The 23766-nt window shown below is 39.6% G+C and overlaps 1 protein-coding gene across 4 annotated transcripts in view; it reads left to right on the top strand.

Annotated features, from left to right (window-relative positions):
- Positions 1-17713, top strand: part of Tbc1d4 (TBC1 domain family member 4) — a 166398-nt gene extending 148685 nt beyond the window's left edge. For all 4 annotated transcript variants that reach the window (XM_087912269.1, XM_087912270.1, XM_087912271.1 and 1 more), the window contains 7 exons: positions 2980-3138; positions 3729-3887; positions 6702-6946; positions 9654-9813; positions 12072-12241; positions 13614-13790; positions 15460-17713. In XM_087912269.1, the coding sequence (XP_087768395.1) occupies positions 2980-3138; positions 3729-3887; positions 6702-6946; positions 9654-9813; positions 12072-12241; positions 13614-13790; positions 15460-15693 (1304 nt within the window). In that variant the 3' untranslated portion in view covers positions 15694-17713. The remainder of the gene's footprint in view (positions 1-2979; positions 3139-3728; positions 3888-6701; positions 6947-9653; positions 9814-12071; positions 12242-13613; positions 13791-15459) is intronic.
- The last annotated feature ends 6053 nt before the right edge of the window (positions 17714-23766 follow it).

Raw genomic sequence — 23766 nt, 5'->3', positions numbered from 1 at the left:
CCACACACAAAGGGACCTCAGATAGAATCCGAATCCAAAACATACACAAATACCATTATTTTGGGCAAATTACTTCACCTAAAGGTTCCTTTTTTTTTTTTCCATCTGTGAAATGAATGGTTAGCTTAAGTGGGCCCTTGACTTCTCATGTTTCTGGCAGATGAACAAATCCTTTTTTTTTTCCCACTTGCTTCTGCTGCTTTGTCTCCCAAAGGATATGAAAATGTAGTGTTCACATTTCTGAGTTCATTTCCTGCCATAAGATCCTCTTTACTGTACCTCAATGCAATTCAGGTTTTTATTTTTTTTTTAGAAAAATTAGCACCACTTATTTAGTTTGTAGACTTAATTTATTTTTATGATTATTTTCCTACCAGAATGAAAAGTGTACAAATTAATAAATGTCCTTAAGAAATAAGTTTTTTTTGTAAATTTAAAAACTCCATTAGCTGTTATTGCTGTGGCTTCTAGAAGTGATGTGACACACAGTATCTACCCTTTGGCTTCCAAAGAGTTTGGTAGGACTAGAATTCATATTTTTCAGTCATTGGTTTTATCTGGAAAAAAATGAACATAGAAAGAAGTCGGCAAAAAGATGATTAATATTCTTTTAAACTGTTAAAGGATGGATTGTATTTCAGTTGAGATAATATTCAAATAAAATATTAAATAGCAAAGGATAGTTTTAGAATCTTAGGCTGTTTGAACGGACGATGGACTTGTAGGTTGTTTAGCTCAGTCTTCTTTCTACAGACCCTTAAGTGGCTGGTGCAGGGACACTAGGAATTCACATGGTGACACAGAAGTGGGACAAAGTCTAGGACACAGGGCTGCCTGTTGTATCTCCCAGACTTTTTTTTTTTTTTGGCACATTCAGCAATATTTTCCAACTGTGAGTGTTAGTATGAAATAATGGCCTGCTTTAATATGAATGATGACATGTCCACACCGAGGTTAGCTACACTATATAATTTTACAGGTTAAGGGCAAAGATAACAATAAGAACCATTCTGAAAGGCTTTATCAACCCGGTGTTTACTTTGTAGCTTATCAAAAGGGATAAAATTCTTGTCCGATGGTATCATTTCTCAACCTTTCCTTATAGTTAAACAGTTGAGGGGAGATAGAAATCAATGTTCTTATCCTTTTGTTCCGGGATCTGTGGCTAGTGTATAACAAGCTCTTAAGAGTATTTGGGATGCACACTGACTGGGAAGAGTAAGGAAAGCTAGCTAAGGAAATAGGATTAGTTCCCTGTGAGGCACACTGTTAGTAGTGATGTGTAGAGTTGTGTTTATTATTAGCATCGGCAAACCTACTTCTTTGAAAGAATCATCTCAGACATGCGCCCAGCAAATACTGAGAAGCAAGATTGAACTGTACTAGAAAGCCACCTAGTGGACTCCAGGTGGAATAGCTTTGTAGTTGATATGTCTTTTGGGTATGTCCAGACTTTTAAATCGGAATCTTTACCACCCTGCTTCAAGAATAGTCCATTTTAAGATCTTACTTTTTTTGGATGGTTTCAACTGCATTAAGTAAAGAGTAACATTCCTCCTGCTGCTGTCTTTGTGCTGTCGAGGACTTTGGATGCTTGACAAAGATTTGTGTTGCAGAAGGTAAGTGGGTCGGGACCACAAGGAAGGTTGGAATATGCACTCCCGTGTCCGTGTCTCCTTTCTTTTGCAGTCAGTTATTGGACATAAAGACAGGTCGAGAGAGTGGGTGTTTTGTGGGCATTTCATTTAATGAGTCTAGACTTGTGTTTTAGATCACCAAATAAGAGAAAATCCTGTATGATTAAAATGTGGAATGAGTGCTGACTTTAATATAATCAATTTTCCCTTTTAAAGTTATTAGGAATAGAGGCCTGCATGCATAGCTCAGTGGTAGAGCATGTTCTTAGCTTGCACAAGGCCTTGGACTCAATCCCTAGCACCTCAAATAAGCAAAAACTTATTAAAGTTGAATATTGGAGCACATAGCCTGGTGTTAAGGGGAATATGAATAGCTAAACAAATGGTAATTAGCATGTAGGGAACTCTAACAGGAAAATAGTTTTCAGATTAAGGTTAATGCACGAGGTTTTGCCTCCCTATATATGCATCCTGTATCAAATATTAATGCTTTAATGGGGCTTTAAAGTTTATTTTTTATGTCGATGAGTATTTTGCCTGCACATGTTTCTGTATACTACATGCACGCCGGTGTCCTTGAAGAGTTCCCTCGAAGAGCAGCCAGGGCTCTTGACCACCTTTCTAGCCTGCTTTAATGATGTTTAAGATGATATAAGCTGTTGTACTAAGGGTTTCATATTGGCCCAGAGTTAAAATTTATAGTATAGATGACATGTATGTGTTTGTGTGCATGCACACCTGTGTGCGTGTGTGCACACGCCCCTGTCACAGTATGGCTATGGAGGTCAGCGGACAACCTTTGAAAGCTGATTCTCTCTACCCTCTAAGTGGTTCCCAGAGGTCAAATTCAGGCTTGGTAGCAAATATCTTGAACACACAGAGCCAGCTCTTCAGCCGCAGTTTGTATTTTATATTTAACCAAATTGCAAAAGTATTAAGATAATAAAACGTCCTTAGTTATTGCATGCATTTTCTCACAGGGATGACTCAGCATTTGAAAATCTCCTATATTTTCCTCAAAAATTTTAAAATATTTTCCTTATTTTTATGCTTTTTTTTTCGCCTGCTTGTATGTCCAAACATCACCTGCATGCAGTGTCCACATAGACTATAATAGGAGATTGATCTTCTGCAACTGGACTTACAGATGCTTGTTAGCTGGCATGTGGGTGCTAGGAATTGAACTTGGCTCCTTTTAACCAATTTTGAATTTTAAGTTTTCCTTCCTCAGAGGAAAGTTATCGGGTATAGATGGTTAATGCATCCAACATTTATAATGCTGTATTTTAACAGCAGACTGGTTTTGATTTATTGTTTTTCTTTCTTTCTCTTTTCTTTCAAGCAAGAAGAGATGAACTCCAGTCTCGAAAAGTGAAGTTAGACTATGAAGAAGTTGGTACCTGTCAGAAGGAAGTCTTAATAACATGGGACAAGAAGTTGTTAAATTGTCGAACTAAGATCAAATGTGACATGGAAGACATTCACACATCTCTTAAAGAAGGTATTCGCCATTTCCATAACCTGTTATTTATGGACAGCTGTGGGCATGGTTTTGAGGTGTGAAGCAGAAGCGTGATATTGTCTTGTAACTTGTTTATAAAGAAAGGACAGTGTGGTGCTGTGTGGGCAGCTGGCTTTTCTTTTTCCACCTATACCCTGCTAATAGGATTGGTGAGAAATGCTGTCCCCATAGAGGTTACTGACTTTATTATTACTCCTTCATTGTTCCCGCAACTTTTCTGATGTTCTTGTTTCTTGGTGTTCTTGTTTCCTGAAGACGAGATCCATGCTTTATGAGAAATCTCTAATTGTTGCCATGGAATCACACAGACTCAGCAACTTGACTCAGCACCATCATTTGATCAGGAATATTTATTATAATTATTATTAATTAATATTATAACAACGGCAATGGGCCAGTGGGAGAAAACTTGTCAGAATGTGCTCCTGTTAGCACACCGGGGAGCATGAGCTGAGGGTGGCGTACCGGAAGGAGAGCTGCGATTTTCACTGGAACGTGGCTCTTCTACTCTGGCTTAATGGCTTTGTTCCCAAACTCATGATCTGACTTTTGCATCTCTTGGATTGCAGGGGTCCCCAAAAGTCGGCGAGGGGAAATTTGGCAGTTTCTAGCATTACAGTACCGCTTGAGACACAGATTGCCGAACAAACACCAGCCTCCAGACACCTCCTACAAGGAACTTCTGAAGCAGCTCACTGCCCAGCAGCATGCCATCCTTGTGGATCTGGGTATGTCTCTGACGTGGGTCATAGCTGACAAAAGCTAAAGGCATCTTAGTGTTGGTTTGTTGGTTAGCACTGATAAAGAGTGTCTGTTGGCATCTGCTGAACTGGTGACCACTTTGTCTGGGTAAGTTGGTCTTATATTCTGATTAAAGAACCATGAATGGAATATTCACCCCTCAAATTATCCCTCTGAAATGGGGCTCATTATGAAGGTCATATTATAGAGGGCTCTCATATAGTTACTAAAGTTTGAACAACTGGTGTGTGTGTGTGTGTGTGTGTGTGTGTATGTGTGTATGTATGTTTATAGTGCTGGAGATAAAACCCAAGGCCTTGTGCATGCTAGTCACGGGCTCCCCACTGAGCTATCCCCTCACCCAGGCAACTCTGTCATGATCAGTGCTGATTTTGAAACAGGGTAAAAGGGTAAAGAAATATTTAACAGGGGTTTGAAGACCTTTAGACATTCCTGAATACCAACTTTTAGCAATCCTGGTAAGAAGTAATACCATAGTGATCCAAGTAGGGACTCAGGATCGCTAGATAATGACCAATCAGAAAGCAAGCTGCCGTATGGGTGGACCGGTGGGCTGATCATGCTCTCTACAAGAAGGAGGGGAGAGACCCCTTTCTAGAACCCCAAAGAAGAGAAGGAATCCAGTAAGCGCTTAAGCTGTAGAAATAGTATCCCTATCAGATGGGAAACAGGTGAGTTGTGTTAATTCTGTGTAGATGGGTGGTGACTTCCAATCTCTAGAGGAACTTCCAGTGGCGGCACCATAAAGCAGTCTTTTAAATACTGAATTTAATACAAAAAGCAAAATTAGTATGATTTTATTTTACTTTATTGAGACAAGGTATTGGCCAACCTCGAATTCACTATGTAGTCAAGAATTCCCTTGAATTGATCCTTTCTGTCTTTCTGACGCTGGGATTCTGGATCCTTATCACCGCCCCTGGCTTTGTGCAGGCTAGGCCAGCACTCTGCTAACTGGATACATCCCCAGGCCCCAGATCGTATAATTTTAAAAACATTTTTTCTCTAAAGCACATTATCTATGTATTTTACTATTTTGAGGTATATAGATATTTCATATTGGTATTTAACTATTTAATCTATACTTCTAGAAACTGATAGATATGAAGTGGCCAGATATGATATTTGAGTCCCTGGCAGTAGAGAAAGGGATACCTTATTTTGGGGGTCAGTTTATATTAGGCATATAAAAAAATCACTGGCTAAAAAGTAATGTTTACCTCTGTTCCTTTCATTGACAAACAACTTCTTTTTTTTGGTTGGGGGAGGGCTCAACTCAATTAATATACTTTGATTTTAATCGAATTAAAGTGGAAATGTTATAGAAAAACTGGACACTGGAGCCATTGCCCTGGCTGTGGTTTTCAACAGACTGCTTTGCTCCTAAGTCTGCTCCTTTGTTAACTGAGAACTAGGCTTGGCCTTCCCTGTGGTCCCTGTCAGGCTGTAGAACTGTGCTGGTAAATGGGCGATGAGATGCAGGACTGGGGTATTGCAGCCCCGGCCAGTCTAGATGTCCCCAATAAACAGGGAAATGGTGAGTGAGATGTCAGGGAAGGAATGGCAGACAACGGTGGAGGGAGGATCGAGTTCTAGGATACACAGTATATTTATAAATTTTTCCTAGCAAAAGATTCAAGGAGAAATTAGATTGCTAATTTTAAAAGCTGCTTATTGGCCTCTGCCAGAGGCCATCTATGTCCTTCCCTCCCTCTTGTGTGCTTCCTCTCGTGTCTCTCTCCTCCTTACCCTGCAGAAATAATCTTATCAGTTCCTGGAAAAAACAGAAAAGGAAAACAGAAAGCACTTCTAAGCCTATGTGCTAAAAAACACTTGAAAATCTTACAGTCTTGCAAATTCTAATTGAGCCGAGTAATCATTTGACCAGGAAGCTCACGTGGCATTTCATGTGCTGGCAGCTCAGGGAAGGTCCCAAACTAGCGCAAACCTTTGGCACAGAGGGTGATTGTCTGTGGCAGCACCAAGCACCAGCTTTTGAGAAATGCAGGGGTTGGGTTTGTTTGCTTGTTGGTGTCTCCATGGTAATTTTCTATCCAAAGGTAAATTTTAGGGAGAAATTTACTTGAAATCATATAGAACTTTTCCTGTCTTTATCTTTCTTCGACATGTGTGTGTATATGTTTGTAAATATATATGCATACATTTTATTCATATATTGTATATGTGTTTTTAAAAAAGAGTTTATATGTTTTTTGGAAACAGATAAAATTGATCTAAAAAGCAGAATTCATAAATAATAGACTCCAAATAAAGCAAAATAAAACAAAAAAATTTTCTCCAGTGTCATGTTACAAACACATGAAATAAAAAAGTAAATGTGGCTGTAGATGGCCAAGATTTTGCTTTAAACAATGACACCTTATAAAATTTGATTTTGGTTAGAGTGATCTTTACATGAATTTAGACTTTGTCTTGATTCAAACTCAAAATAAAGTTGACTTCTCCTTTGTAGTACCTTTTGGATATACCATCGAGGGCAGATTTCTGTTGAATGGTATTGCTTTTGTAGAAAGCAATGCTGCCTAGCATAAAATGGCTTCCTCTGTACCATATGTATGAAACATAGGACTTACATGGTGGTTAGTGGACAGGGGAGAGGGAGGGTGAAGAGAAGTGAGAAGAGGGAGGGAAAGAGAGGGGAGAGCCTCCTAGATGTACATTCCCAGCAGTCCAGGGTTAGCAGATTGCTGGTTAATCCCAGAGGTCACCATGTTGGGGTTCCCCTCTGATTTCTAAGCATGGTTCTTTATCCCTCACAGGGAGGACATTTCCCACTCACCCGTACTTTTCAGTACAGCTTGGGGCGGGGCAGCTGTCCCTCTTTAACCTGCTGAAAGCCTACTCCTTGCTGGACAAAGAAGTGGGCTACTGTCAGGGCATCAGCTTTGTGGCCGGAGTCCTGCTTCTGCACATGAACGAGGAGCAAGCCTTTGAAATGCTGAAGTTCCTTATGTACGACCTGGGCTTCCGCAAGCAGTACCGACCGGATATGATGTCACTTCAGGTGAGGCAGCTCGTCTTGATGAGTCAGGTGTGCAGGAGGCTTTCACCAGAAATCTCAGTACCAGCCATTTCTGAATCCGGGTTCAGAGAACTTGGACAAATATATAGATATATGTTAGACGTTGTTGTAGGAGAGGATCTGAGATTTTGCTCATACCCATGTACTTAGGAAAGCACCCAGAAACTGCTCACCAAGGTGAATAACTAGAGTAATCCAAATTCCCTGGGCAGCTGTGCATAGCTCGACTTACCAGGTGGAATGGTGTTTTATTCCAAACAGTGTACTTATACGTCATATCAGAGAGGAAACATTGGTATCATTGTAAAGAATTAAATTAACTCTGGTTTTCGGAAAACCATTTCTTTGATATTAGCGTTTCAGATGGTAAAAACTGCATTGTTTTTGGTCCACAGGCAGAAAGATTTAGTTATAAATTTAAAATGCAGTGTTGTTCTTTTTCCATTAGAGAATTCCTAATAAAAATTTATCCCAGCATAAGCATAGGTAAATAGGATTCATATATTAATAATCACTTTGATTCAGGAAACATCATAGAGGAGTCCCAAGTGGTAATCCCTAAGCACATGTGCATATTATGAGCAACATTCAATGGGCTTGGTGGGTTGTATTGTGTATATGTGTTGCATATATGTATGTTACAATAATAATTACATGAGAAGTCGTGAATCTGTGTTGGAGGGAGAAGTGGGAGTGAAGGAGTGGTTGCAATGATGTCAACAGGGTTCTATGTCAGAAATTCTCAAGGAAAATCATAAAAACGATCTTTATAATTACTAAGAATATTTTTTCTAATTTTGTAAATGCAGATGTTGTAACATCTTGCCTGTCAGCCTACCTCCCACCTGTGACACTAGGGTTTGTCATCATTGTCGGAGCACTGAACTCTGTGCTTCAGAAAGTGAAACGTGACACCTTGTCATTGTCTAGAACAGGATGCCAGTAAGGTTTGTCCCCTAAGGTTACAGAGATGCCACGGACATCTGTGCCAGTGAGCCTGGCTTCCTTGAGAGGCTGCATGACCTCTTGCTTCATTGTTGAGTGTGGACACTTAGGCTCTGCTTTGGTGTCCTGAACTGGGACCAAAGGCTGATCTCCTTGCATCTATATCTGTCTCATCACATTCTGCCTCTGCTGATGTCTGTGCTGGATGTTCAAACCTTCTGTCTGTTCCCTGAAGTCTTGTGTGGCCTTTGCCCCTCTTCTACTTCCTGCCCTTCTCATATCGCTTCCTCCTGTCTTATCTCTTCCATTTGGAGGTTGGCCATGTTAAATGTATTATGAAATTGAAGGATGATTTTTTTTTTTTTTTTTTTTTTTTTAGCAAACAGGACTCTATTATTGTAGGAACCTTGAATTTTCCTATCTGCCCAACTTTATTTCAGTGGAGGAAATATACCTCACCTCAAGTTTAGAACATAGGGCAAAGATTTTAAGATCCTAGAAGGTAATTGAGTGGCAAACCTTTGTTTCTTCATTATGGGCACAGCTGAACTAAAACAGAATGTCTTTATCAGCTTGCTTTCTTTTTACTCTGGTATTTAGGTTTGTTTTTGAGCTTACCAAAATACTCATTCTTCTGCTGATGAATGCCCACCCTGTCTGAATTCTAAGCCGGAGTCAGCCTAAGGGAAATGTATGATTTCCTTTTTGCCATGACTTACTGAGATAGTAATCTCATTATAAATCCTCTTTTTGTGTTTGCCTCCTGTCAAGCTGTTTATTTTATAGCCATGACTTCCTGTGGCCCCGATTCCTTCCTTTTACAGTTTGTGTGGAAACTTAGTTTCCAAGATTTGCATTGTAGATTAGGTTGAGACAGAATTTGCGGTGTTTATGCACAGCACTTTGTGATTTTGTTTTTTCCCCAGGAGCTGTCTTGATTTTTAGTTTATGCTCTGGGAACCGTTCTTGAATTCACAACATGATTGGTGTTAGCAAGCATTTTCAATAGTTTATGTCTTTTTTATAAGAAAAAAGTTCACATTCAAGAGGAGATGTTGAAAATCTGTTAGGAGAGTCAATACAATTCCTTTCTATTGGAAGAATGTTGTTCTTTCCAGGTAGATACACCATACCAAACACATAACAGAAACCCTGGTGTTGTGAAGAGTGGGGCCCCTTGTTTGTCCCGGCCACCCCGTGAGCTTACACCCGAAATAATTACACAGAAACTGTGTTCATTTAAACACTGCCTGGCCATTAGCACTAGCCTCTTATTGGCTAACTCTCACATCTTGATTAACCCATTTTTATTAAATCTGTGTATCACAATGTGACTGTGGCTTACCGACAATATTCTAACCTACATCCATCTCAGGCCAGAGATTTATGACGTCTGCCACTCTGCTCTTCTACCCAAAATTCTGTTTGGTCTGCTCCGCCCACCTTAGGGCTACCCTATCAAAAGGCCAAGGCAATTTCTTTATTCAACCAATAAAAACAACACAAATACAAAAGGACCTCCTATACCACCCTTGCTTATGAGACTTACATAAGAAAGTAATTACACTCACATGAATTATGCTGTAAATGGAGTGAACTTGGATGTGAATATCGTCTTTAAAGTTAACAATAAAAATAAAGATGTGTTACTTAACTAAATATGTGTGAGTTATTGAAAGTTGGTATGTTGGATACACATGCAGATTCCTGCAGGTTTTGCTTTTCTTCTCTATATGCACTGCAGATCCAGATGTACCAGCTGTCCAGACTCCTCCATGACTACCACCGGGAACTCTACAATCATCTCGAGGAGAACGAGATCAGCCCCAGTCTTTATGCTGCGCCCTGGTTCCTCACACTCTTTGCCTCTCAGTTTCCCTTAGGATTTGTAGCCAGAGTTTTTGGTAAGAGATGTCTGTTTTCATTAGGGACAGTATTAGCTATCTCCCAGAGATCATTGTCAATGAAGTCCCCATAGGGCCAGGAGAGTCCAAAGTATTATTCAAATGCCGTGGAAAAGAGTTAGGTTCCTGTGAGCTTGTGTATATTTGTGCGGAAAACCTAGAAAACAGAGTTTTCAATTCTGGATGAGGGACAGACTATACCATTTTCTGGATTTTTATTCTTCTGGGTCTTTCATTTTTCATCACCTCCTTCAAATTGGATTCGAGATACAGAGAAAGGAACACAACCGCTGTGCTATTATGGGTGCTGTTTCTAGTGGCATGTTCTAGTCTTTCTGTTGTTAACATGTAATGTTTGTTCCTGCCTCATGGTTTGCATGGTTACATTTACTGGCACTGAAGGAGCCGAGGCAATCCCTGAGACTATGGCTAAGAGGAAAATCTCTGAATGTAGACAGGCACGTTGTTGAGTAGTTACCTTGCTCCAACCACACTGTTGACAGTACAAGAAAGAAGAGTCTGGCAAGGTTTGTGTACCCTCTGGGGGCCTTTACATCTATTCACAAGTCTTAAATGGGCTCATCAAAGTACCATTTAATAACCAAAGCATGAGGCTGAGTATGGCTGTGCACACTTGTAATCTCAGCACTTGAAGAAGCTGAGGCCGGAGGATTGAGAGTTGGAGCCTGTGTTAGCGACATAACAAATCCCCATCGGTCTTAGTTATGGCTTCTCTTGCTGTGATAAAACACTATGAGCAAAGGTAACTTGGGAAGGAAAAGGTTTATTTCAGCTTATACTCACTGAGGGAAATTGAGGCAGGAAAACCTGAGGCATGAGGAGATTCAGAGGCCATGAAGAAGTGCCGATTACTGGCTTGCTCCTCATGGCTTGCTTTCTTCTAACACCCAGGACCACCAGCCCAGGGGTGGCATCATCCGCTGTGACCTGGGACCTCTCACATAAAGCATCAACCAGGGGAAGATGCACTACAGACTTGTGTACAGGCAATCTTATGGAGGCATTTTCTCAGTTGTGGTTCTCTCTTCCCCAGTAGCTCAAGCTTGTGTCAAATTGACAATAAACAGGCCAGCATGGCTTCTAGAAACGGGAAAGGAAAGGAGGACATCAGCAATTCCTGTTCACTAGAAATTTCTTCAGTGATGTCGGCTGGGACCTCAGAAACGTAGAGTGGGGTTCCCACATTTGCTGGGTTCTACACATCTGTCTAGAGGCGGGGGCAAAAAACTCAGTATTTATATACCACTGTGCTAAACTGGAGCTTTTTGGTGTTTGGCCAAATTTTAAATATTATTTAACTTTAAGTCATTAACATATTTTTTTAAAGAATTAGTATAAAACTCAGAAAAAAATCAGATTATAACAAATAGAAAAATGTTAGGAGAAGCTTGAGTTTTGAGCATGTATGTATTTTATGTATACATATTCTGCGTTGTGGTTTTGCAAACCTTTGTAATGCGAGGTCTAATGCCATCTTCTGACAAAGCTGCAGCATCCCGTCACACTTCATGAGCCTGCAATGCCTGGGTGTCTCTTGCTTGCTGGATACGCACCACTTTTTTTCCAGTGAAGTTTTCTCTGGCGCTTTGGAGTCTTATAATGTGTCTCTTCAAAACCCTTTCAGATGTGTTTGTGTCCACTGGAAGGGATGTTCTGTCACTTGCTTTGGACTCTTAATGTCAGAGTTCATGATTTTATGCCCCTTCCGTAGCAGTCTGTTCCCTGTTAGAGACTGAGACTGAAGATGACAGCTGGCTAGCCTGCACAGGTCTTGTGTATGCTAAAGTTTTCTCTTTAATTTCCTCCTTGAATATTGACTTAACTACATATTAGCTGGCTCATTTGCATTTGGATTATGAATAGCTGAACAGTACTAGTTGAGCACTTTGATTGGTTGTTATATTCTGTTGTGATGAAAAGCCTATTAGTTGAATAAATTTATTTGAAATTTATCTAAAATCCATTAAACTACCATAAAAACTGTGAACAATATAGAGACAGACAAATATATAATGTTTCCTTTGTTCCCTTAACCATATCCAAGATCTTTAATAAGATGAATAGACAACATTCTATTTGTTTAAGTCATGTTAACTTGTTTTTAAAAATAAAAACTGATTTTGACCAGTTTTCTTTTACATGTTTTCTGGTTCTGGTGCTGTAATAAAACAAAGAATGTGCTTTTTGCAACAATAGATGTACAACTTTGATTGTGAAAATTTTCTTTCTTTTTCCAGATATTATTTTTCTTCAGGGAACTGAAGTTATATTTAAGGTTGCCCTCAGCTTACTGAGCAGCCAGGAGGCACTTATAATGGAGTGTGAAAACTTTGAAAATATTGTTGAATTTCTCAAAAGCACATTACCCGATATGAATACCACTGAAATGGAAAAAATTATTACCCAGGTATGATGTAAATGATTCAATATGTACTAAATTCTTTCCCATAAAAATATAGTTTGCCTAATATCTATTTTCTTTAAGGTCTCCTTTTGCTTGATTGGGTACTTTTTTTTTTTTTTTAGAAATGAGATGATTATGCAATTTCAGCATTGTAACATTTTCTATCGGCCCATGCACAGGAAATTCGCTATTGTGATACACAGTGGGTTTTCCAGGAATATTTTTGATTTAAACAAATGGTGAAATCTTGGTCAGAACTTGAAGCGTCAAGGCGACCAGAAAATAAAACAAAGCTCACTAGCGTTGCAATATCACCAATTCTTTAGAAACTTGTAAGAAGGGTCAGTCCCGCGACTCTAGCTTCTTGAGAGGTGGATGGTGTGGGATCCCAAGTTTAAGCCAATCCTAGTAATGTAGCTGAGTGATTGAGTATTAGTTTATCCAGCTTGCCCAAAGCCCTGGATATGATCCTTAACACCATAAAATTTACCTCATATGCAGAGTATATGAATAGTAATCAGTAGTTTCTAATTATTAAAATCTTTAAGTTAACTAATATGACTTTTGCTTACATTTGTCAATTCTTTGGAAATATCTTTTCTGATTTGTTTTGAATCATGGTCACACTATGGAGTACAGGTTGGCTTTGAACTTGATTTTCTCCTACTTTTGTCTCCCAAGTGCTGGGCTTGTGGATACGGACTGCCATGCTCTCCTGGCTGAAATACCTTGTATGATAATCAAGCAGTTAAATGTTAGTTTGGAAATTTGAAATCATATATGAAAATCACATATTTGAAATAAAATAATCCCCAAATAATGAATTAACATGAGTTGCCTGACTTCCGGGTTGCTTCGATTAGAGTCAGTTGACCGAGATTGCTGATCTTGAGAGAAGCTCACAAGGGCTAGCAATGAATAAAGCCATTTATTAAGACCTTGCTGCTCCATTAACACATACATTCAAAATGGCCCTAGGTAACTTTGCTTACTACTCAGTAGTTATTATCTCTGACACAAATAATCATTGCTCAACAACAATTGTTGACCTGGTACTCTAAATTTCAGGAAACAGTTACTAAATTATAGTCATCTTGGTGGCCAGTTACCCTTGGACATTAGTTTGTTCTTGTGACTTGGTCTCACTTTTAGGAGGATGTTTCAACTACATAGAAATATTCTGTATGCTGAAAGTTAGATCTGTATCTCAACTGTTCTTGTATGGATAGCCAGGTCTATTTCTCCCTTTTGGTGTATTTTAATGTTCCAAATAGTGCTGAGAAATAAATACGATATGAAATCTACCATTATACACGACTTGTATCTTGATGTTGATACTGAAGGTCAGACTAACTAACTCATGGTGCTTCAACAGGTTTTTGAGATGGATATTTCTAAACAGTTACATGCCTATGAAGTAGAATATCATGTGCTACAGGATGAGTTTCTGGAATCTTCTTATGCTTGTGAAGATACTGAATCCCTGGAGAAGCTGGAGAGAGCCAACAACCAATTGAAAAGACAGAACATGGACCTTCTAGAAAAACTCCAGGTACAGAAATAAAGATTGAAACAACTGTGAGCATGCAGCCCTGTTTGCATGGAGCCGCTCAGAATGATTGGGATATGTATGTGGGTTGAACCCCTGATGACCAATGGCCTAGGTATCTCCTTAGCTTTGTGTGTATGGAGGTCTACAAATGTATTGGGAGCTTAAGTATCACTTGGGGTACAAACACACACACACGCACGCACACGCACACACACACACACACACACACACACTAGTAGAATGGCAATTCAAAGCAGAATTTGGGTTCACCTTATTGAATATTATGTAAGTTAGATAAGTTCAGGGGTGGAAGAAGAAAACCTAAGAAATCAGGTATGTAGTTATGTGCGCTTGGGCTGAGCTCTGAAGGACGACCAGTGAGTGAGGAGGCCTTTGTGTTGCCCCGGGGAGGAGGTTGCTTCATTCAGAAGACTGGCAGAGGAAAGCCAGCATAGTGTTATGCTGAGAGGAGTAGGTAGAGGATGGAGTACGGCAGATTTTCATCGTTGTCTAAGCACACAGTTTTATGTGTCCCTCTTCAGAAGGAAGCCTCTCTGAAGTATTTGCGCCTTGCATTTGAAAGAGCAATATAAACCAATGACACTTTAGGGTGAAGTAAGTGAAACAGTTGTGAAAATCCAGCTCAGAATTTTTGTTTGCTATTTGTCTGAGTAAGAAAGAAAGGAAAAGAGGTGGAGATGCCTCTCGGTAAATTAAAAGTGAACCCAGAACACAGACTTGGCACAAACTTTCTATGGACAGTTCCAGGTAGTCATTAACAAGTTTCTCAGTCAGTTGAAATGAACAGAGTTCCAAGTCTGTCTGTAGAAGCCAAACCTCCTGAGAGGTCCTTAGGTCGTGGAAGGTGCTGATCTTAGAAGGGATTATGGGAGTTCTCATAACACCCAACTTTGTTCTTCTGGGAACAAAGGGTTGTTACCAAAGAGAAGGACTGCCCAGAACCACCAACCACTTAGATTACCTCCTGAACTTTTCTGCACCAGTGTGCTCAAACTATGGTGCCTGATGTAGCAGGGGTAGGGGAAGTGCTTGCCAGCGTGAGCTCCATGTTGCTTAGACTGGTATCTCCTAAAACTATGAGATAAACAGAGTCACATAGCAACAACTGGCCAGGAATATTCTTAAGTGGGACAGGGGACACCAGTGTGTGTGAGTGATGACATCATGGGGTGATGACATGGTATTGTACTGCTGCTGTCATTAGTGAGAGGAAAGAAATCATGTGAGTATAATGTGCGTACACATATAATGCCTGGACGTGTATGTCTGTTAAACATATATATGCGTATATATGTATACACACACACATATATATACACACACACACACACATTTAATATGTTGCTAAAGTTTGAATCTAGGACATTTTGAAAGGTAGAAAAGTACTCTATCATTGAGTTACATCTTTTCTTTCCAATACTTAGATTTTTGAGCACTCTAAAGAAAAAAAAAACTCCATTTCAGAGAATATTTTTGTATACTAAAATTTACTTAAAATGCATTTTTCTCAGTGTTTGTTCAAATGATATTCTGTTAATTAATGTGATATAATTTTCTCATAACAAATGTAAGGTATGGCTGTTACTGTAATAAAGAGCCAGACCCCCTCAAGTTTTTGATATGGATGTTTTTTTTTCTTTGCAAACAGGTAGCCCATGCTAAAATCCAGGCCTTGGAATCCAACCTAGAAACTCTTTTGACCAGAGAGACCAAAATGAAGGCTTTAATCCGGACCTTGGAACAAGATAAGATGGCTTATCAAAAGACAGTGGAGCAAATCCGGAAGCTGCTGCCAGCTGATGTGCTGGCCAACTGTGACTTGCTGCTGAGAGACCTAACGTACCCCAGTAATGACAAAGCCAAGACAGGAAATAAGCCATAGTTCCAGAGTGGCCTCAGCATAGAGCTTCCTTACAATACCTGGAAGGAGGCACCTGTGCACTGCTGATCTAAGGTTGACCAGAAGTCTGGTGGGACACCTGCTACTGGTGCTGAGATCATCAGTAGGTGATGTAGCTCTCCGCAGAGCACTCCACTTCTAAGCCATCACAGACATCCAGACTGTATCTCCTTCTGGTTGTTGTCGACTATGTACATAAGTATATATAAGTGGACATAAAGATTTGTGCTTTCCAATCAAACGGTAGATATATATTCAGAGCAACTTTTGTTTTTCAGTCAAAATGAATTCCACACCAAAGGGAAGTTCAAGTGAGATTTCCCTTCGGATACAGGTGGAATCTTTTTGTTTTTCTAGCGAAACAAATCTAGAACATCTTTGTATATTGAAATATACTTGAAAAAAGATGAATGTATCTTCCCCCCAAAGACTAGCATGTTCACTTAGTGTTGTAGGCGGACACATTTCTGTAGCTTTATGTGTCTGTCTATGTCAAGGACCTGACTAGCTGCCAGTCTTGCTCCCGTGAGTCTCTTAGCACGCTGGGGCCCTTCTGGCCTGCCCCCTGTGTGACAACCAGCATGTCGAATCTTCACTTATCTTGAGTCTGGTTAGGCTTTGCTTGACACACACAGGGACAAAGCAGGACCTTGTGACTGAGTCCACCCACCTCAAGGTGAAGAGGAATGTTGCTAATTTTCTAGCAGATTAGACCAGCATTGATATTCAGGCCTCAAAAATACAATTAAGCTCCTAAATTGTCTGAAGTAGCTCTTTGCCATTTTATTTAGTTCACTTCAACAGGGGTAAATAGTTGCTTGGTGCTGTATTTACCAAGTGACAGGGTTGGTTATTTTCTCACAAAATTATGGAAACCTTCCATGGAGTTCTTGTGACTTTCAGTTTAGAATAGGGAAATAAAATTATGATTGATTTTCCAAAGATGATATACCATGTTGAAATGCTTTTTTATGTTTTACTCATTAACAGAACAACGTATTAATCCTTTTCCTCTTTCATGTGAAAATTTAGAACTGTGAAATGTTTAGGAACGAATTGTGTAAAGCACACTGGAAGGGAAGAGAAATGTCTCTAGCCAAGTTAAAACCTGTATAATTCTGTATTTGGACTCCTGGCTTCTGCCACATGCAGATAGCTTACTAGAGAATGTTCATGCATACTGGGTACATGGATGGAAAGTGATTTTCCCAGGAAAAGTTCGGTTCCTACATGTATGACTTTACAATAGTGCCTCAGAACACGAAGGCAGCATTTTGCCTTTGCAGACAGTGTTTATTTTCACTGCTTTTTGCAGTCCTTGTCCTTTTGCAGATAGGTTATTTGGGGATAATTTTCCCCAGAGAGAGTTTATTGTTTGCAAGATGAAATTTTATTCTAGAGCTCAAAAGTCAAGATGCAAAGATTTCAGAAGACATTGGTCAGTAGAAACCAAGTAAACACCTTACTAGGCTGTTCCCCACTTAAATGTCACAAGTCTTGGGATCAGGATGTTATTGGATCCAGGAGGTTTCCTCCCCAAACAACCAAGTCTTATTACTTAGGAGAGTTGATACAGCTTCTAGATTCTATGGAATGGTTATTCTAGAGTCTCCATTCTATTGAAAGCCATTAGCTGATCAGTTGCTTGAATCTTCTGAAAATACCTTCATATGTATCGTCGTCTATTCTTCTACAAGGATGAAGGGCAGCACAGTCTTACTTTCTGATGATAGAAATTGCCTTACAGGTGTGATGTAAAGGTGGTGGTGGAGAAGGAAATGCTTTCTTTCTGTTTCTCAGTTAAAAGTAAACTATGTTCTGGATGTCCAAAGTTCGCAATTAAGACAATGTGGGTATAGTGTTTTTTTGTGAAAATGACTTTACTTTCTCATTTATGGTTTAAAAAATGTTACACCGGTTCTGCTTTATCAGTTTACATCTCTATCAGGTTCATGTAATGTCTAGTTCATTTTCAATAAATATGTTGCTGCCATTTCCAGAACTTTACTGTTATTATTATTATTATTATTATTATTACGTGGGGGTGACTCAAGCTCTTCCTTAGGGACTTAAAGTAAAAACGTGCCTGGGTTGGATTGATGCTATCTCAACCTGAAAATGCTGAACATTCTCATGAAAGGAATCTAGGACAACAAATATGAATATATCTTAAGACAAGAATGAATATAGTTGCCAATTTCCAACTTCTTTCACAATGAAGCCTTTACTAGTGGCTATAGAGAGGAGAGGGAGTCTGAGCTGTCAGGCTTGACCTTTTTTTCCCCTCTCTTTCCTCCTTCTGTCCTTTCCTTCCTGTTTTCTTCCCTCTCTTCTTTCCCTCTTTTTATTTCCAGTGTTGTGGATGGAAGCTAAGACTCATGCATGCTGGTACTATATAGACTATTACTAAGATGTCATGCATGCTAGTACTTCACCATTGAACTGTGTCTTTAACCCGACCTCTTATATTGTTTAGGTCCTTTTGTAAGATGGAAAGAGAATATAAAATTGCAGAGTTTTTCTATTAGGTTTACTTCCAAATAATTAAGAATTAAAGCACTTACTGATGGATACAATATGAGCATACTTTACGTAATATTTTTGGAAGTTTTCTTTTTTCCTTTTTTATTGATTTTATTGAGCTATACATTTTTCTCTGCTCCCCTCTCTACCTCTCCCCTCCCCTTCAACCTTCTCCCATGGTCCCCATGCCCCCAATTTACTCAGAGATGTATGTCTCTTTTAGGGTCCTCATTGTTGTCTAGGATCTCTGGGATTGTGAATTGTAGGCTGATTTTCTTTACTTTATGTCTAAAAGCCACTTATGAGTGAGCACATATGGTAATTGTCTTTCTGAGTCTGGGTTACCTCACTTAATATGATGTTTTCTAGCTCCATCCATTTTCCTGCAAAATTCAAACTGTTGGTTTTTTTCTGCTGTGTAGTACTCCATTGTGTAAATGTACCACATTTTCCTATCCATTCTTCAGTCGAGGGGCATTTAGGTTGTTCCAAGGTTCTGTCTATGACAAACAATGCTGCTATGAACATAGTTGAGCACATGTCCTTGTGGTACGATTGAGCATCCTTTGAGTATATACCCAAAAGTGGTATTGCTGGATCTTGAGGAAGGTTGTTTCCTAATTTTCTGAGAAATCACTATACTGATATCCAAAAGGGTACCAATTTGCACTCCCACCAGCAATGCACAAGTGTTCCCTTTACCCCACATCTTCTCTAGCATAAGTTGTCATCAGTGATTTTGATCTTGGCCATTCTTGCAGGTGTAAGATGGAGTCTCAGAGCTGTTTTGATTTGCATTTCTCTGATGACTAAGAAGATATTGAACATTTCCATAAGTGTTTTAGATTCCTCTGTTGAGAGTTTTCTGTTTAGGTCTCATTCCCATTTTTTTTTTACTAGATTATTTGTTTTTTGATGATCAATTTCTTGAGTTCTTTCTATATTTTGGAGATCAGATCTCTGTCTGATGCTGGGTTGGTGAAGATCTTTTCTCATTCTGTAGGTTGTCATTTTGTCTTGTTGACCATGTCCTTTTCTTTACAGAAGCTTTTCACTTTCAGGAAGTCACATTTATTGTTTCTCTCATTGTCTGTGCTACTGGGGTTATATTTAGGAAGTGGTCTCCTGTGCCAATATGTTCAAGTGTACTTCCCTCTTTCTCTTCTATGAGCTTCAGTGTGGTTGGCTTTATGTTTTTCTTTGATCCATTTGGACCTGAGCTTTGCGCATGGTGATAGATATGGATCTACTTTAATTCTTCTACATGTTGATATTCAGTTATGCCAGCACCATTTGTTGAATACGCTTTAATTTTTTCTTTTAATATTTTTTTGCTTCTTTGTAAAAAATCAGATGTTTGTAGGTGTGTGGATTAATATCTGTCTTCAATTTGGTTCCATTGGTTCTCATGTCTGTTCTTATGCCAATACCAGTCTGTTTTCAGTACTGTAGCTCTGTAGTAGAGTTCAAAGTCAGGATTGTGATGTCTCCAGAAGTTCCTTTATTTTGTACATGATTGTTTTGGCTAGCCTGGGTTTTTTGTCTTTTCATATGAAGTTGAGTATTGTTCTTTTGAGGTCTGTAAAGAATTTTTCTGGGATTCTGATGGACATTGCATTGAATCTGTAGATTGCTTTTAGTAAGATTGCCATTTTTATTATATTATTTGTACCTACTCAAGAGCATAAGAGGTCTTTCCATTTTCTGGTGTCTTCTTCAATTTCTTTCCTCAAATAGTTAAAGTTCTTGTCATACAGGTCTTCCACTTGTTTGGTTAGAGTTATTCTGAGATATTTTATGCTATTTGTGGTTATTGTGAAGGGTGATATTTCTCTGATTTCTTTCTCAGCCCATTTATCATCTGTATAAAAGAGGGCTGCTGAATTTTTCGAGTTAATCTTGTATCCTACTAAATTTTTGAAAGTGTTTATGAGTTGTAGAAGTTCCTTGGTAGAATTTTAGGGGTCACTTATGTAAACTATCATATCATCAGCACATAATGAGAGTCTGACTTCTTCTTTTCCGATTTGTATCCCCTTGATCTCCTTTTGTTGTCTTATTGCTCTAGCGAGGACCTCAAGAACTATATTGAATAGATATGGAGAGAGTGGACAACCTTGTCTTATTCCTGATTTCAGTGGAATCACTGGGAATTTCTCTCCATTTAGTTTAATGTTATTGTATACAAAATCCAGACTCCCTGTACATTTTCTATGTACAGGCTTTACGAGCCTTATTATTATTTTTACTCTATTTCTTTTTAGTATTTATTTTATTATCTTTACTCCTTTAATCTATGACTGTCTTTAAAGACTTAGTTTTATTTTTTTCTATACCATTTACTTCCTTTTATGATTCTCTTTTATTTTTATCTTCTTTCTCCCAAGCATACATACATTTTTTAACACACACTGTGACCCATTTAGAGCTTTTTATGTCTGAATCTGACCAGCACTGTTTTTTTAATGGGCGTGGCTAGAGCCAACAGGGCTCTGCCTGCTTGCTCTGTCAAGTCTAGCATGATGATTGCATGTTCAGTGCCTCTGCAAGCTGCACACACCACCCCAGTTCCGAGTATGCAGTGAATCTATGTTGAGTCATTAAGCAGTTTGTATTTAACATGCTGCTCAGAGACCCTATTTAAATGCTCCGTAGCTGAACCTTGCTAGAAAGAGTTAGAGCCCTTTGTGCTGGCTAACCAGCAAGCCACCACTATTTTTTTTTTTTTAAAGAAGCTGCACAGTTTTTACTGCACCTCTCTTAAAGTAGCCGTGGCACTGGTGAATGACGTTTCTGATGTGTTCTTGGATTTGATTTGCCAGTATTTTATTGAATATTTTTGCATCAATGTTCATGAGTGAGATTAATTTGTAATTCTCTTTCTTAGTACCGTCTTTGTGTGGTTTGGGTATCTGGGTAATTGTACCCTCATAAAAAGTGTTTGGCAATGTTCCTTCTGTTTTTATTGTGTGGAATAATTTGAGGAGTATTGGAATTAGTTCTTCCTTGAAAGTCTTGTAGAATTCTGAGCTGAAACCATCTGGTCCTGGGCTTTTTTTCCGGTTGGGAGACTTTTGATGGCTGTTTCTATTTCTTTATCAGTTATAGGTCTATTTAATTTTCTTTTTTTTTTCCGTTAGACTTGTTTATTCAAGTATCCGAAAACACTCTTTCCACTTCTTCCCCTCCTCCCAATACCCTCCCGCTCCCCCAACTCCCCCTACTCCCTCTCCTCCTCCCTCACCATTCCCCAGAGCAGTCAGGGTTTCCTGCCCTGTGGGAAATCCAAGTTCCTCCCCCCTCCCTCCAGGTCCAGGAAGGTGAGCATCCAGACAGGCCAGGATCCCAAAAAGCCAGTCCATGCAGACGAAACAAGACTCAGTGCCATTGTCAATGGCTTCTTAGTCTTCATTTGAACCTTGGGGGCTCAGTCATGTCAACCACATTCAGAGAGTCCAGTTTGATCTCATGCTCGTTCAGTCCCAGTCCAGCTGGCCTTGGTGAGCTCTCATTCGATCAGACCCCTTGTATCAGTGGGTGAACGCACCCTTCGTGGTCCTGACTTCCAATGCTCCAATGTGGGTCTCTGTTTCTATCTCCATCCATCATCAGATGAAGGCCCCCTCTGATTTTGTTTTCCTTGCTCACGATCTCCCTCCCTCTGCTTCTCATTTGGGCGTAGGGAATTAAGTCCAGTGTTCCAATATGTGTCTCTGTCTCTATCTCCATCCATCGCCATATGAAGGTTCTGTGGTGATATGCAAAATATTCATCAGTATGGTTATGGACCAAGGCCAGATCAGGCACCCTCTCCTCTGCTGCCCAGAGTACAATCTGGGGACCTCTCCTTGGGCCTGGGAACCCCTCCAGAATCAAGTCTCTTGCATACCCTAAAATGGCTCCCTTAGTTGAGATATAAACTTCCCTGCTCCCATAACCATCCTTCCTCCCCCTGCCATTTCTATTTAATTTTCTTATCTCATCTTTATTTAATCTTGGTAAGTGATACTTATCCAGAAAGTTGTCCATTTTCTTTATGTTTTCCAGTTTCGTGGAGTACAGGTTTTTGAAATATGACATAATGATTCTCTGGATTTCCTCCATATAATAATGATAATCCTTATCAATTCTGATTTTGTTAATTTGGATATTCTCTCTCTGCCTTTTGGTTAGTTTGGATAAAGGCTTGTCTATTTTATTGATTTTCTTGAAGAAACAACTCTTTGTCTCATTCTTTGAATTGTTTTCTTTGTTTCTAATTTGTTGATTTTAGCTCTCAGTTTGATTATTTTCTGCCATCTAATTCTCTTGGGTGAATTTGCTTTTTTTTGTTCTAGAATATTGACATGTTCTGTTAATTCACTAGTGTGGTAGCTTTTCAGTTTATGTCAGCAATGGGAGTATATCAAAGTGTTTTTCCCTTTCTCTGGCCAGAGTCTCCACCCGTTCCACGTGTCCCATGAGAAAAGATTCCAGGTGGGTACCCAGGGGGCCAGGGTAATTATATCCTCTCATGCCCGGATCGCATGTGGTCTAACAATTCCAGGCCTCAGGAGAGCAGCATATATCTCAATGCTTAAGCACTGGATCAATTTTACGTGAAGCTACATTACCCATGGTGGGGTCCCATTCACCTTGACAACTGCTTTGCCGTGGGACCAGTCATCCCACATTTGGGCACCAGTTGCTAGGCTTCCTTAGCCTCCTTATTCCCCAGGAAAACGTGAGTGTGCTATCCTCCTGTTCCACAGCCCCACAATGCAGGACAATCAGATGCATTAGGGAGTCAAGTCAAAGAAGTAACTCAGTTTATTACTGGGAGTGTCAGCTTATATAGGTTAAGTGACAAGGTGTGATGTGGGGGTACCTCCAGCCAATAAGAGACAGCCAATCCCTCCCTCTGGCTGGAGGGATGTCTACCTAGATTTTGCTGTCTCATCCTCACTTGGTTCTCTCAAACTCGAGCCAGGCTCTTCTCTGTCCTACAGGCTTTGAGGTATAGGCCCTGAGATAATTTTGGTTTAACAGCCACTAACTTGGGAAGAAGCAGGATTGCTCCAACTCATTGAGCCCTTTGAACAGGAACTATGGACTAAGAAAATGCAATAAAAATCCAACCAAAAAATTTAAGTGAATGCCAGATCTAGGACAGTGGGTTTTGGGAAAAAATATTTTTACAACTACATCGTTAATGTAGTCACTGAATCCTACTAGCTTTGTCTGAACAGATCGGCCACCTTCCCATCCCCACAACCACCACCTAGACCCACATCTGTGCATTTTACAGATTACCTAATGCTACCATTCTCTTCTTCTAGGAGCAAAGTTGCAAGTCCAAAGAGATGAAGCATCTTGACTCTGGTTTTGTTGAGTGAGAGATGAAAGTAGAGTCTGGGGCTGAATGATTCAGTCAAAGGGAGAAGGCAGATCTCAGATTGAGAAAATAAAACTAGAAGCATTGCATAAAGCAATGGAAAGTGTGCTAAGCAGGGAGTTTTTGCTACATACTGTATACAGATAGATAATAATGTA

Source organism: Myodes glareolus, chromosome 12 (assembly GCF_982192425.1).
Source record: "Myodes glareolus chromosome 12, mMyoGla1.1, whole genome shotgun sequence".
NCBI classification, from domain to species: Eukaryota; Metazoa; Chordata; class Mammalia; order Rodentia; family Cricetidae; genus Myodes; species Myodes glareolus.
Note: the sequence above shows the minus strand (reverse complement) of the source record. Positions and strands in the feature narration are given on the sequence as shown.